Consider the following 15293-nt stretch of genomic DNA (forward strand, 5'->3'; position numbering starts at 1 on the left):
AGAGAGGACAACAGGAGATGGCCTTTTTCTCTGGAGGAAGCGATATTATGGATTACGGAGTTATATTTTGGTCAGAATTGATGGCTTGAAATGAAAATGCCTTGATGGATTTATTTCTTAGAAAACACATAGCTTTTCACTTCACAAGACGTTAACTGATGGACTTGAGTGGTGTGGATTATTGTGATGTTTTTATCAGCTGTTTGGACTCTCATTCTGACGGCACCCATTCACTGCAGAGCATCCATTGCTGAGCAAGTAATGCAATGCTACATTTTCTCTAAATCTGATGAAGAAACAAACTCATCTACATCTTGGATGGCCAAGAAGACAAAAGGGGTGTTTCAGCAGCACCCACATGCATGGATGAAATATTGAAGCCATAAACCGATTTGTAAACCACAATCAATATTAGCCAAAATCTTGTTTTCCGTTTGTTAAATATTTTTCATTTTCCAGATTGAATGGAATAATTGATCGGATGAGACAATGACCCCTGAGAATCACACACACACACACACACACACACACACACACACACACACACACACACACACACACACATATATATATATATACACATATATACACATATACATATATATATATAATTTTTTTTTTTTGTGAACTATTTCTTTAATGTCTATCCACAGACTGTCAACAAACACTCTCTGATGTATGTCAGTGAATCAGACACTTCCAGTTCACTGCACGAGTATAATCGATTAAACAAAGTCACACAGGAACAAACTAAAAGTCATTTTAATTAATAAATAGCCTGGAAAACCAAAGGTACATGAACCTGTTATTATTTCATATTTAATAGTCTAGTTTTAAGTTTAGATGCATATTCTCAAGTGCACTTTTCCAGGCTGTAAATGGAGAGACACAGGTAAATCAAGAGCATCGTTCAGTCTTCAAATAGCAGAGGTGAAGCAGTGAAAAATTAATTCAGTGGATGTCACAGGTTCCTCTTGAATGTGGGAGAGGCATTTACACTCATTCATCCAGAGATACTGTGATTTTAAATGCCTTTAAAAAAAATATAACCACATAAAATGCAGCCTGTGAGTGAGAAGTTGAAACATACTATGGCTATTTGAAATATTAATACTGTATTTACATAAAACACTTTATCATTGAGGTGAGTTTTTTATTATTATTATTTTGGTTTTATGCTTTCAAATATTATTGAGGGAATTTATATAAAAAAAGTATTTATTTTACAACAAACATACAAAAAAATTACTAACTGATGCCTATAATTGATTATTTTTAAGTAATAATATTTGCTTAATGAAATATCTTATTTATATACCATGACTACTGATTTAATCAATAAATGTATGGTAGCATTTTCCTTTCATGTTTCTTGAGCAAATTGGATCAAATCAGCATATTAGAAAATTCAGCTTTGATCACAGAAATCAATTGCAAATAAACAAATGATTAAACTGCAGTAATATTTCACAATATTATTGTTTTTACTCTGTTTTTGATTAAATAAATACAGCCTTGGTGAGCATAGACTTCAAAACATTTTTTTAAATCTTTTGAACAATAGTTTAAGAAATAATAATAGTGATGCTTTTTTGCCATTCACATGAATATTTTGAAGTCAAATCAAGTCTGACAACACAAGTAAAAGTAATGTCACCAAACGGTGTTTATTGTGTCAAGAAAAGTCACTTTACAAAATCATTGAACAAAATACTTTTTTTCCTCAACAAACTACAAGTCAGTCTTTTTCATGTCATCATTAAAACATTTGATCTGCATTTAATAAACATGTCTGGAAAGCCACAATCACACCTCATGAGCACCGATGATGTCATCACACTGCGACACACACACAACCCCCTACTGGTCTCTTCTCCTTCTCTTTCTCTCTCTCTCTCTCTCTCACACACACACACACACACTCATACCTGTCTCTTCTCTCACACACACACATCTCATCTACATCTACATGTCATAATATGTCCTACATGTCTACAGCAGGCAATAAATAACAGTGAATGCTACGCTACATACGAAAAGCTCCCCAAAACACCTGAAGCAGGGTACCATGGGAAAGAGATTTGAGTTCAAAATTAACTCCGAACAGTGTCTACAGACGATACTCGGTAACATAGCATAAATCAGCCATAATCGGCTCTCTTTCATGTAAAAACACAAATGAACATGTGCAGAGGCATGTCAGAGTGCATGCGTGCACGTGTGTCATACATTAAAATCAAAATATTAAGACTCTTTTCTAAATTTCTTGTTCACAGAAAACTAATTGTTTGGTAAAAAAGGGCAATATAAAATCTAATTAATAATGAAATTTTAATTAAAAACAAAAACAAAACATTCTGAGACCATATTTTTCAAAATTATTTTCTGAACAGTTAATGGTAAAATAAAAATAAAATGCAGTATAAATTAAAAAAAAATCTTATATCTGTAGTCCAATACGCATATAAATAAATACAAAAATGAATAAAAATGGTTCTTAGCATACAAAAAGCAATAAAAAGAGTTCTTATCATTAGTATAAAATTGTCTATTCAGTTCAGCTTCTCTATGCCAATGCCCTGCCTACTTAAAGGCCTCTGGGATATGGTTCATCTGCATACTGGTGGGCGGGCTTGAGATACCCTCTGACCAATCAGACAGGTTGGAATGTGGAGACGAGCTTGACCATTGGTCGGGAGATCCAGGGGAGGGTGTGAGGAAAGGGTGGTCAGGAATCTGCTGCTGGTGGCTGGGCGTGTTGTCCATAGGGTTGGAATAGCTATGTTGAGAAGGTGGGGTCAGAAACTGTGTGCTAGAAATGGGCGGAGCCATGCGCTGGCTATCCTGCGAAAGGATGGTCTGGATGGGGGCGTGTCCTGAGCCGGACTGAAGATCCAGCCCACTTAGGTCACCTAGGAAGTGATGCGAGAGGGCGTGGATGGAGGTGGCGCTGTTTTGGTGCTGCATGGGCGGCATATTCTGGTGGGTGTGGTTGTGAATCATGTGCGACGGGGCGCCGAGGTGGCTGCTTTGCATTGTGGGATAGCCCATGACCTGTGGCATATTGGTGGCAGAGAGCATTGTGGGTATCAGGGTTGTAAAGCCTGCCTGCTGTTGCTGGTGCTGCACTCTTTGCAGCCAATCGCACGCTGCCGTTTGTTGAACTCCGCCTCCATTGTTAGGCACTGGCATATGGGATAAGCGAGGAGGAGGGGCGGAGTCAAACTGCTTCCCTAAACTCTGAAGAGCTCCACCCATGTGGGAGTCAGCCAACCCTTGGAGTTGATTTAAAGTGATGGGCGGGGACTGCTGAAATGGTGATGTCATCGTGGGCGGGGACGAGACGTCCGACAGGTAACCGTGCGGCGACTCCAGCGAATCGACTGGCGAGAGGATGCCCACTTCCGTAATGCCTCCATTTTTGCCCTCTCCGCTCTTTTTCTTTTTCATTCTCATGTCTTTTCCGCCATCCTTCCCTCCTACGCCTTTACCGCCCTGTTTCCGTGCCTTCTTGGCCGTGTTGTTGTTGTTGGCGCCGCCCGGGCTGGGTTTGATGCCCAGGTAGGTGTTCGGCGAGCAGAGAGGGGGCGATAAGGGCAGCGTGGGGCTCTGGACCAGGCTGTATTCTTCTAACAGACGGACGATGTCGTGGTGCATGCGCTCCTGCGCGATGTCGCGTGGAAGCTGGTCTAGGTGATCCGCGATCTCACGGTTGGCCAAGTGATCAAGAAGGACTTTAGCGGTTTCGTAACTCCCCTCACGAGCGGCCAGGAAAAGTGGTGTCTCCTCCTGCAAACCATATTATCATTAATATTTTTGTTAACTGAAATAAAGCTGAAATAAAATATCAGAACAAACTAAATGTAAATTAGAAATGTTGCCTTGGTAACCAACTAAGTTTAAGATGAAGCACTAAAATTACCAACTGGAAATAAATAAAACTAGAACTAAAAAAAAAAAAAAAAAAATTTAATTAAACCTAAATATATAAAAAAATTACCAAAAACTAATAAAAATGCATATAAAATGAAAAAGTTAGAAAGAAAATTTTTAATATAAAAACAAAAGCTTATTAAATACATTAGTAAAAACTATAATAACTATATAAATGAAAACTAGAATAAAACTGCTATAAAAACACAGGTTATTACAATTTTGATTTAGAATAATTTGCACTGATGAATCATGCACAATGCTGTTTTAATTTTAATGTTTAATGTAATATATTAGATGAAAAACTTAGAAATGTTTTCTTGCCAACTAACTGAAAAATTGGAAATAAATGAAAAAAAAAACAAAAAAAAAATTAAATAAGAAATACAAAATAAATTAAACAAATATTACATTAAAAATACAAATGCACATAACATAACTAAAAATTAAACAAAAAGTTGAAATGAAAACTTAAAAAATCAATTCAAAATATTAATAAAAACTACTATAATACTAAAACAACATGGCTTAAAAAAAACTTAAAAAGTTATTACATTTTAATGTGGAATAATTCAAAATAACAGGTTTAATTTTCAATTATAAAGTCACTGACACAATTTTATTTTACTGTAAATGCACAAACCCACCTTGTTATTCTGTAGGTCTTTGTTTGCTCTATTCTTCAGAAGAATGACAGCAGCGTCCACATTATTAACTGCAGCCGCCCAGTGAAGAGCCGATTTACCTACAGAAACATAAAAACAGAATGAATTCGCGAGGACAGCCATGCATCTTCAAAATAACTACCAATGAAAGGTGTTTTGAGAGATTTGGTTGCGCATACAATGTTTGTTTGTATTCATACCAGAATCATCAGTAGCATTGGGATCTGCATGGCAGTTAATGAGCTCTTCCACCATTCCCTCGACAGCCAATCGGGTGGCCAGGATCAGCGGCGTCGTTCCATCATGCATGCGGGCGTCCAGATCCGTCGCTCGGTTTCGAATGAGAATCTGTTTCCAAACACAAAGAAAAGTTTCAAAAATTATTCAACAACCAAGAGCAGCTAAAAAAACCCCATAAAATTACATGGTATACTGCATATGCAAAATTAATTATATCAAATATTATACATTGTTATATTATACATTAAATATAAATTTGATATATTAATTATACATGTATACATCAAATATATGATTAAATTGCGATATTAAAGTCACATACATCCAAAGGAGAACTTAATTGTTTTAATGTATTATGTGCAGTGTTATTTTAGTATTATTTAAAGCAGTTTTGTTTTTTGTTTTTTATTTTATTTAAAAACTTGAACATGAACATGACAGTGCTTTTGCATTTTTAACATTTTTAACAATATTTTAAATATACATCAATACATTAAACATCAAACATAAAATTATACATTAAATATAAAATATACATTAAATACTAAATAAACATACAAATAATATTTAATATTATTATTATTATTATTATTATTATTATTATTATAATTATTATTTTATAAAAATTACTAATTCACATTCAAAAATAATTATAATTAACATTACAATAATATTATAATAATAATAATAATATTTTTTTATTTTTTAAGTTTTAAATTTAGTCATTTTAGTTCCCTTAGTTGCCAAGGGAACATTATTAATTTTTGTGTACATTTAAATTTCCGAAATTTTATTTTAACTTTATTTTATTTTTCAAAATATTTTTAATAAAGTTAACAATAACATAAGATTAAATATTATTTTAGAATATTAAAACTGAAGTAAAAAAAATACATTTTAATAATAAAACTAACACATTGTTATTAATAACATATACTACTATCATTACTAATAATAATATTAATAATAGGGATGTAACGATTAACCGCGAGCCGGTTGAAAATCGATTCAAATGTGTGACGATTCAAATCAGATACAATTAGGTGTAGGAGTTTATATCAATGTGTGTCTGAGGGGAACTAACTGTCTTTAGAAAAATTTAGATGGTATTTTTTCTGTTCATCTTGCCTCTGTATAATGCATATTAAAGTTCATAAGTGCAGCGCTGCTTTGTTTACAGCAGTAACCAAGGAAACGCTTTAAGCTCCACCTGCTGGCAGAGAGTGAATCTGCGTCTCGTTCAGCTCATCTGCCGTTTCTGTTTCATGCTAATATTTCTTATGTATAGTTTCACAAAACTGAAGTCAGACCATTCTGTTTTAGCTTCAAATTTCAAAATTCTACAATCTAATTTAGATTAAAAACTTCTCACGTTGCATGTATGCAGCATCTTTGTTTGGATCACGATTAAAATGGAGTTGTTGCCTCTAATTTTAAATGGATAGAGCATAGACGAAACCTTTGTTTGTTTATATGAAGAGCTTTCTTTTATTTGTGTTACTTATTTATTTGATTTGGGGCTTGTTTTAAAATTTCAATTTAGTTTTGTTATTTACATTATATTTACATTTTGTCATTTAGCAGAAATTTTTATCCAAAGCGACTTACAAATGAGGACAACAGAAGCAATCAAAACCAACAAAAGAGCAATAATATGCAAATGCTATATTAGTATATTATTATAGTGTTATATTTAAATTTCACAATGAAACATGCAGTATTTTGTCCAAGCAATAATAAAAAGACACATTTCATTTATAATTTGTCTTAAATCTCATTTTGTTAAAAAAAAATTTGTGAGTCGAATCGTGAAATCAAAATCGTGAGTTGAGTGAATCATTACATCCCTAATTAATAACATCTTTTATCATGTAGCTGTTGTTACTTTTACACAAATTCATTTAGTTCAGACCCTCCTGAATATATAATAATCAGTATTTTTCTCATTTACCTGGAAGACTCCCTGTGCGTCAGCAGCAACAGCGGCGTGGAGAGGTGTGCGGCCCATGTTGTCCTGAACGTTAGCATCGGCGCACGACTCCAGCAGGCGTTTGGCAGCGTCCGAGCGGGCGTAGCGGGCAGCCAGGTGCAGCGCTGTCTCGCCGGTCCGGTCCGTCTGATTGTGCAGGTTGGCGCCGTGGTAGATAAAGTCGTTGATGACTTCAGCAGAGGGATCGTCATCTGCCTCACCGTTTTCGTTCTCGAGACCGCCGCCGCTGCACGACGCGATCATCAGCGGAGTGAAACCGTCTACGAGAGAAACCAAGGAGAGTTTTAAAGAAAACTCCAGAGCTGACATCAGTAATGTGATTGGAAAGGTGCAAGCGCTCACCAGGCCCGCGGACGTTGACGTCCATGCAGTCGTTCTCGATCTCGCCCTGTGGTGGAGTCGGAGCCATAGAGTTCAGCCGCAGGTCAGCGGCGTCCAGGTGCTGCTGTGTCCACTGCCGGTGATCCAGCTGACCTCTCATGTCCAGAATAGACTGCTCCTCAAACTACACACAAACACACACGGTTACACATCCATCTGGGGTTAAACACTGGAGAAAACTTTACACAGACAGCGGACAATGCTTTAAGACCCACCTGGAATCGTTTAGCCGTGTCGTCTTCTGCCCATTCGCTCAGTTGTTCATCCATCAGAGAGTTTTTCAGAGGTCTGATGGGATGCAAAGTTTTATGTTATCATTAATGTGAGTCATAAAGATGCAAAACAGTTGCGTGCAACTAAACAATGTCTGTTTTTGTGAACTTTAGGGGCAAAAATGCATTTTAGATATTATTAAATTGCATTACAAATATCACTTTTAATAATATGATATACATTCATTAGCAGATATAAAAAATTAAATAAAATAAAAAAAGAGGAGAAAGACAAAAGCACAAAAGAATAGTACCAAAACTTAAACTTAAAAAAAACCAACAACAACAACTTAAACTTAATTTAAACTTAAAACTTATATGACACTGCATATAAGTTTAGGTGCAAAATATAACATTTTACAAAAGTATCACATGGTTCCTTTAATTATTATATTTTTATGCATTAAACATACATTATTAAATTGCATTATAAACATCACTCATGCTTATATAAACTTAATTTTTTTAATGAATTATGTGCAGCATTATTTTAGTGTTTCTAATATACTTTTTACAGTGTTTACTGATATTTAGAATTTTTAGTTTTCATTTAAAATTTAGTTTTAGTAATTTTGTTATGTTCTTTTGTCATTTTATAAAAAAAATTCATATATATTTACATTAAGCTTTAATTTTTTTTCCAGTTTTAGTAATTTTAGTACCGCAACAAACTTATTTCAGTTAGCTGTTAAGGCAACATTTTTAATTTTTTTTTTTTTTTTTGTTTTGTTTTTCATCTCTTTAACCAGTTTCACACACTTACTTGAGTCCCACTGAATCCTCTCCGACTGGTTCCCTTCGTTTCTTTTTGGGTTCTGTGACTTTAAATCCATCTGGGAACCAAAGCTGCCCATGTTCTCTCTTCCTCTTCCTGGAGACCACGACGCCCACAGCTGCCAGCGCCAGAACCGCCAGCGCCAGCAGCACCAGGAACACGGGGTACATCTCTCCTGTCTCTGAAGGGGCGTCCTCACCTGCGCACAGATACAGTTATTAATGTAGAGCTGTGTAGAGTATGTTTCAGTCTGACAGTTAAATAAATCTAAAATTGTTAAATCATTTCCAGTAAATAAAATGAAAGCAGAAATACAACATAATATAAATATTAGATGAAAAACAAATCAAAAATTCTAAAATAACAAGGCACATAACAAAACTAGCTAAATAGAAATATTACCAAAAAAAAAAAGGATAAAAAAATAAAAAATAAAAAAACAAAAATATATATATATATATATATATATATATATATCTATATATATATAGCCTTAAATTATTATTTCAGTTTTAGGTTTATCCATTTTATATATAAACTAATAAAAAGAGCAAAAGAAATAATAAACAAAAACTAAAAATGAAAGCTAAAATAAAATATGAATATTTGATGAAAAAAATGGAAATGTTGTAACTAATTGAAATAAAATGAGTTTAAGTACTTAAAACACCAAAACTAAAATAAAAATAATTTAAAGCTCTCTATATATATATATAAATAAATAAAATACTAAAAATGCTAAAACTAAAATAAAATTAAACTTAAATAGAAATATAAAGCTAAAAAAAAGACAAAAAGCACATAGAAAATAAAAAAAATTAAAAGCTGAAATAAAAAAAGAAAAAAATATTACATGAAAAATGTGAACAAAATTGGAAATGTTGAAATAAATGAGTTGTACAAAAGTACTAAAATTACTAAAAGCAAAACTGAAAAAAGTATTCCTAATTATGAATGTTTAAAAAAAAAAAGAATACTAAAACTTAAACTTTTTCAAAATATTAATAAATACAGTAGTTTAAGTATAAAGTTTAAGTTTTAGCATTCTTTTTTTTAAACATTCATAATTAGGAATAATTTTCACCTCTACATAATAATAAAACCCTGATTTTGGCATAAATGTGGCACTCACTTGTGACGGCCTCGATAATGTAAGGAACATTGAGATTCCCGCTAGAGGCCAGCGCTCCGAGGAAAGCCGCCACATCCGTCGCACTCTGGAAACACTCGTCAGACTGCTGATAACACTGACGGTTGTCAATCTCTAGATACACGATGGACCTGCAGCACAAACATGTAAACGTCATCATCACAGATATAAAGCACTATTATACTGTATGATTAGTTGCATTTACATATATTCAGATTTAACAGTAATTTGCATTCACTCACCCTTTGATCTCCATTTGATCCAGTTCCCGTCGTAGGCGGGGCTTCATGAACGCCGTCAGGCTCCTCCTGGCGCGCTGCAGCAGCTGGGCTGGGTCCGTCCAATCAGAGCGCTTGTGTTTGCTCAGCTCGTGCTCGTTGCCGTAGTACGGGAAAATGAGCATCTCTCCGTTAGCGTCTCGGCGGAACACCACGTTGGTATGAAGCAGTCCACTCAGCTCGCGGAGGAAAGACGAGGAGCGGTTGCGAAGTTCATCTGGTGGGATGTGGACCACTAGAACCAGACTTCCCACAGCCAGTTTCTGAGGAACGTCATCGGCGCAGTCCAGACCGTCCCATTCGCACTCGGCATTATTACAGCCCTGATCGCAGTGACCATCTGCATAGTGATCCCTACAGTACTGATCGTACAGCGGACTGAAGAGAGAGATTGAGGAGGAAGTTGAAGGAGAGGTTAAAAACTAAAGTATTGGCAAATTTTACACTGGTTACTCTAAATGCATGTGTGACATTTTGTAATTTTTAAATATTATTATTAACATAATATATATTTGGATTTTTCCATTAAGATGCATTATCTAAAGTTAGTAAAATACTGCAAAATTTGAAATGAGTCCTTAATGATAAAGCGATTTAAAAATAAATAAACAAATAAATAAAACTGAATTATAAAATTTAAATTTAAACTTTAAATGGAAATACATAATAATAAAAATATAATAATTATAATAATAATAATAAAATATATTAAAAAAAGGTAGAAATAAATATAACAGCAAAAATAAAACAATATGAATAATAATAAAATAATAAAAATAAATAACATAATAAGTGGGTCCTTAATGACAAAGAAAAAAAAACTGTTAAACTGTTTAAAATAACAGTCAATGTTTTATTTATAAATATAATATATATAAATTAACTGTAAATACAAATTAAAGCAGTAATACAAATAAAGAATATAAATAAAAAATATAAAATTAAATTATTGCATTAAATTAAAAGAAAAATTTACATAATATATAATTAAATTATATAACGTAATATAATTGAATTAAATTATACAAAAAAAAAATCACTTACTTGCACTGCCCCTCCAGTCTTTGGCAGTCGAAGCCATCATACAGGCAGCCTGCGTTGGCACACTGTTCATCGCATTTCCCGTCATTGAAGTACCTCCAGCACTGCAGGGCGGCGCTACAGTTCTGCCAAGGGTCGTCGAAATTCAGAGAGCAGTCGCCGCCGTCCCATCCGCACTCGTGATTGTTACATTGGGTATCACAGATGGCATTTCCGCCCCTGCCTTCGCACTGAGCGATTTCACATTGGATCTCCACCCACAGAGGCGGGGCGATGTCTCGGCCTTGCCCTCCTTTGAAGGAGTAGTCAAGGATGTGGCAGAGGAGTCCGTTGAAGTTGACTGGACAGGCGCAGCGGAAGAACGGGGCGTCGTTGATGGGTTGGCAGGTGCCTCCATTGTAGCAGGGGTTGTTCAGGCAGGGCGAGTCCATGCGTGTTTGGCACTCGTGTCCGCTGAAGCCCGGCAGGCAGAGACAGCGGGGGCTCAGGTGTCCCGAGACACAGGTAGCACCATTACGACAGCGCAGGGAGCCGCAGGACTGGGCGTCATATTCGCAGGAGGACCCAGAGTAACCCTGAGAGAGAACCAAAGGATAGAAAGTGCACTTAAATACAGAGTTCTGGCATGAAACTCTAGATGGCGCAGTCCGATAGGTCTAACTCAATCTGACCTAATGACATCATTATCACATGGCACAGCTGATTGGTTCTCTCCTGTATCGGTAGCCAATGAGCTCGCTCCTCATCATTCAACTATATGACTAGTGTTTGCCATAGCTGTGCAGCTTGCTTCAGAAACCCTCCACCTTCCCCAGCTCCACCTGTATAGATCTTCTGCGAGGGTGATTCATGTATGCTATATGGGGGTTATTTCATGTATGTTATATTTGCAGCAGCAATATTTCTTACATGCTAACAGCAGCATGTTGTGGATGTATTGGCAGTATCAAGTCTCTGTATTTGCTCTGCAGCAGAAGCAGTGTAGCAGATCTATTCCGCCAATACCAAATACATTAACAGTGTCATGTACATTACCATGCCAATCCCTCCAAGAGTTATCATGACAGAACGGTGTTTCTAAACTGATCCATCAGCACTCAAGCACTAATGGTGTTTATGTGATGTTCAAATCACAGATGTGTGTTTTTACTCACCGTCTGACACTTGCAGATGTATCCGTGTTTGGTGTTACTCGCTACAGCACACGTTCCTCCATTTTTGCATGGTGTGTCCTTGCAACCATTGAACACAGTTTCACAACGCTTACCTGTGAATAAAAAAAATATGTATATAATTTAAACAAAAATTTCACTAAAATCTCTGGGTCATATTTCACCCCACAGAATGCAATAAATAAATAAGTAAAATATAATAAATAAGTACACTTTATCATAGTGTTTGTTTTACTGAATTTAATAATAAAAATATTATTAAATAATATATAAAATAAATAAATAAAATAGGTTAAATTGTAAAGTATATCTGTAAAGTATAATTCTAAGTATAATCCGTCAATAAAATTAATAAATAAAAATTTTTATATTTTAAATTATACCTGTGAAGTATAGTTATAATGTAAAGTATAATTAATTATAGTAATAATAAGTATAAGGACACTAAATCAGTTAATCAATAATTCAATAAAGTCTGGACAGGATGATTTTCTTTTTATTACTGTTTTACAATAATGAATTTTTTTTCAGCATTAAAGTAATAAGAAATTGAGAGAGAAATAAGCTTAATTGCCACTAAACAAAAATCCTTAATTTTTATTTTCATGTAAAAAATTTATTTTTATTTTTTTATTATTATTATTATTATTTTTAGGCTAAATATAGCCTAATAATTTATTATTTTTGTTTGTGATTCACTAACAGTAAATTATCTAGTGTCCGCTGTATTCATATTTTTCATATTCACTGATATACGTTTATTTTCACTGCAAATGTGCTCATTTGTTCACATTCATGCACTGGAGTGTGTCAAATGCGTGTGTTGTTACCGGTGTATCCAGTACGGCACTCGCAGCGGAAGTCGTTGATGAGCTGTACGCAGTTGTAGGATCCGTTGGGGTCACAGGGGTCAGACAGGCACTCGTTGACATCGCCCTCGCAGCGCTCGCCCACAAAACCGGCCGGACACACACAGCCGTAACCTCCAACGCGGTCAACACAGCGGCCGCCGTTAAAACAGCGCGGCTCTCCGGTTAACGAATCCACGGCCGGGGAACAATCATCGACGTCAATCTCACAGTGAACGCCTGCAAACACAGCCAGAGAAAACAATCAAAATGATTCACCAGCTCAAGTATGAAGTGATGAATCCAGTGTTTGTGAGCGTGTGAATGAGTCGTACCTTGTGTCCCCCGTGGACAGGAGCATTTGTACGTGTTGATGAGGTCGATGCAGGTTCCTCCGTTCTGGCAGGGTTGAGACAGACACTCGTTTATCTCCTTGCTGCAGTTGACGCCGTGATATCCAGGAACGCACTGAAGGAGAGAAACAGACGCTAGACTCGTATAATGATGATGTACAGTGCTGGGTAGTAACTGATTACATGTAATCTGGATTCTGAAAATTAAGTACTTGCATTATAATCAAAATGTAATATAATATAATATCATATTATCAATGTGATAAATGAATCTGAAAGTAATCTGATTATATTAATTATATCATATGTAATGGATTACGTTACATACAGTTTTTGTAATGTAATTTAGAATCAGTAATGGACTACAATTTGTTAGTAATGTGGTCAGCACTGATGATGTACACCGATTGCACAGGTGTGTGTGTGTGTGTGTTTATACCTCACAGCTGTATCCTCCCAGGTAATCGGTGCAGGTGGCTCCGTTCTGGCAGGGGTTCGGCATGCACTCGTCCACCTGCTCCTGACAGTAGCTGCCCGTGTATCCGGCCTGACATCTGCACAGGTGTGTGTTACCCACGTCTACACACTGACCTGCGTTACGACACAGAACCGCCACAGACACTCCTGAGAAAAGGAGACACAGTGAGATTAACATTTGCAAATTATATGATAACTTTTAAAGTGGTGAACATTTTTAAAAAGCAGAATTTTTTGCCTGTTTGTATGTTAGGAGAAAATCCACAGTCTAACCAGGGTCAGAATTACAAATATCACCATAAGTGTTAAATATTTTTACATTTTTGATCAAAAAATTATTTAAATTTATTGACTAAATCTATTTTTTTTGTCTGTTATCTAATATGTAATATAAATTTAAAACAGAGATTCCCAAACCTTTTTTGTCAGTGAAATTATTTTGACCTAAAATATGTATTTAATGTAACCCTGAAATTTTAAGAAACATTAATTTAACAACACATTTGCATGTTTGTGGTTCTCTAATGTGAGTCAATGGTCACACTTTTTAAAATGTACATTTATTTTATGTAAATGTCTTTTTTATTTTAGCTTTTTTATACTTATTTTTATATTTATTTGTTATTTTCATTTATTTTTGTTCATTTATTAATTTGTCAGAAATTACAAATATTGACGAAAGTAATCAAAAATGTAATAATTTTGATAAAAACATGTTAAATTAAATATATTACTTTTTTATCTGTCATCTAACATTTATTGTATTTTAAAACAGGCATTCTCAAACTTTCTCACTGATATTTTACATTAATATTTCAATAATTGAATAACAATCATTTAATAACACACTGTCAATTAATCAAAAAAAAATTTTTTATTCATAATTTACATTTATTTATTCATTTAGGAATGCTGATTGTTTTAAATTATTTAATTTGACATTTTTATGATTAAATTCATTAAAAGCTTTTCATCAACCCCTGCAGTTATTTCAGAAAAAATATTCTATTCTGGGTCTATTAATTTACAACTTCAGTAGAAAAATAGTAATCTCATTATTAGTGATTGTTACCTTGCTGCCTGGCGGCGACCTCGCAGCTGACACTGGGGACGTCACAGTAGATGCCCGTCCAGCCGCTGGCACACTGGCAGGTAAAGGAGGCCCCCTGCTGCCAACATGAGCCACCGTTCTTACAGGGGAACGAGTCACACCAGCGCACCAGACTCAAACGCACAGACATCAGGAAATAAAACATGGACCAAATATACTCTATATCATATATACTACTAAAAAATAAAGAAATGTTTTATTTATAAAAGATAAAAATAATAATATAACTATATAAACTATTTATATAAATGTATATATATTCCTGTAGATTAATTTACTGATTCATGTTCTTTAGAGAGGAGAACAGTGTGTGTTTGTGTACCTGGCAGTTGAGTCCGGTGTATCCGTGTGGACAGGTGCATTTGTAGGTGCCGTATCCGTCTTGACAGGTGCCTCCGTTTTGGCACGGCCTCGAGTCGCACTCGTTAACGTCATGCTGGCAGTAATTCCCAGTGAATCCCGGCAAACACACGCATGAAAACGAGTTTATGCCGTCCACACATGTTCCTCCATTAAAACACGAGCTGGTGAGGAGAAACAACACAGATTGAGATTGCCAGTATGCAAATGAAAAGGAATTCAATGCATTTTCATTTTAAAATATGTT

General features: G+C 35.0%; 1 protein-coding gene across 1 annotated transcript in view; it reads right to left on the reverse strand.

Annotated features, from left to right (window-relative positions):
- Window positions 1–1642: 1642 nt before the first annotated feature.
- Window positions 1643–15293, reverse strand: part of LOC109062734 (neurogenic locus notch homolog protein 1) — a 34728-nt gene continuing 21077 nt past the window's right edge. The window contains exons 18-33 of the mRNA XM_042778591.1: window positions 15009–15210; window positions 14648–14801; window positions 13538–13722; window positions 13081–13213; window positions 12728–12985; window positions 11880–11992; window positions 10729–11300; window positions 9649–10062; window positions 9389–9537; window positions 8245–8455; window positions 7425–7497; window positions 7171–7333; window positions 6790–7088; window positions 4799–4946; window positions 4581–4678; window positions 1643–3789 (exon numbers count right to left, since the gene is read on the reverse strand). Coding sequence (XP_042634525.1) covers window positions 2584–3789; window positions 4581–4678; window positions 4799–4946; window positions 6790–7088; window positions 7171–7333; window positions 7425–7497; window positions 8245–8455; window positions 9389–9537; window positions 9649–10062; window positions 10729–11300; window positions 11880–11992; window positions 12728–12985; window positions 13081–13213; window positions 13538–13722; window positions 14648–14801; window positions 15009–15210 — 4378 coding nt within the window. The 3' untranslated portion in view covers window positions 1643–2583. The remainder of the gene's footprint in view (window positions 3790–4580; window positions 4679–4798; window positions 4947–6789; window positions 7089–7170; window positions 7334–7424; window positions 7498–8244; window positions 8456–9388; window positions 9538–9648; window positions 10063–10728; window positions 11301–11879; window positions 11993–12727; window positions 12986–13080; window positions 13214–13537; window positions 13723–14647; window positions 14802–15008; window positions 15211–15293) is intronic.

This window comes from Cyprinus carpio, chromosome A21, assembly GCF_018340385.1.
Source record: "Cyprinus carpio isolate SPL01 chromosome A21, ASM1834038v1, whole genome shotgun sequence".
NCBI classification, from domain to species: Eukaryota; Metazoa; Chordata; class Actinopteri; order Cypriniformes; family Cyprinidae; genus Cyprinus; species Cyprinus carpio.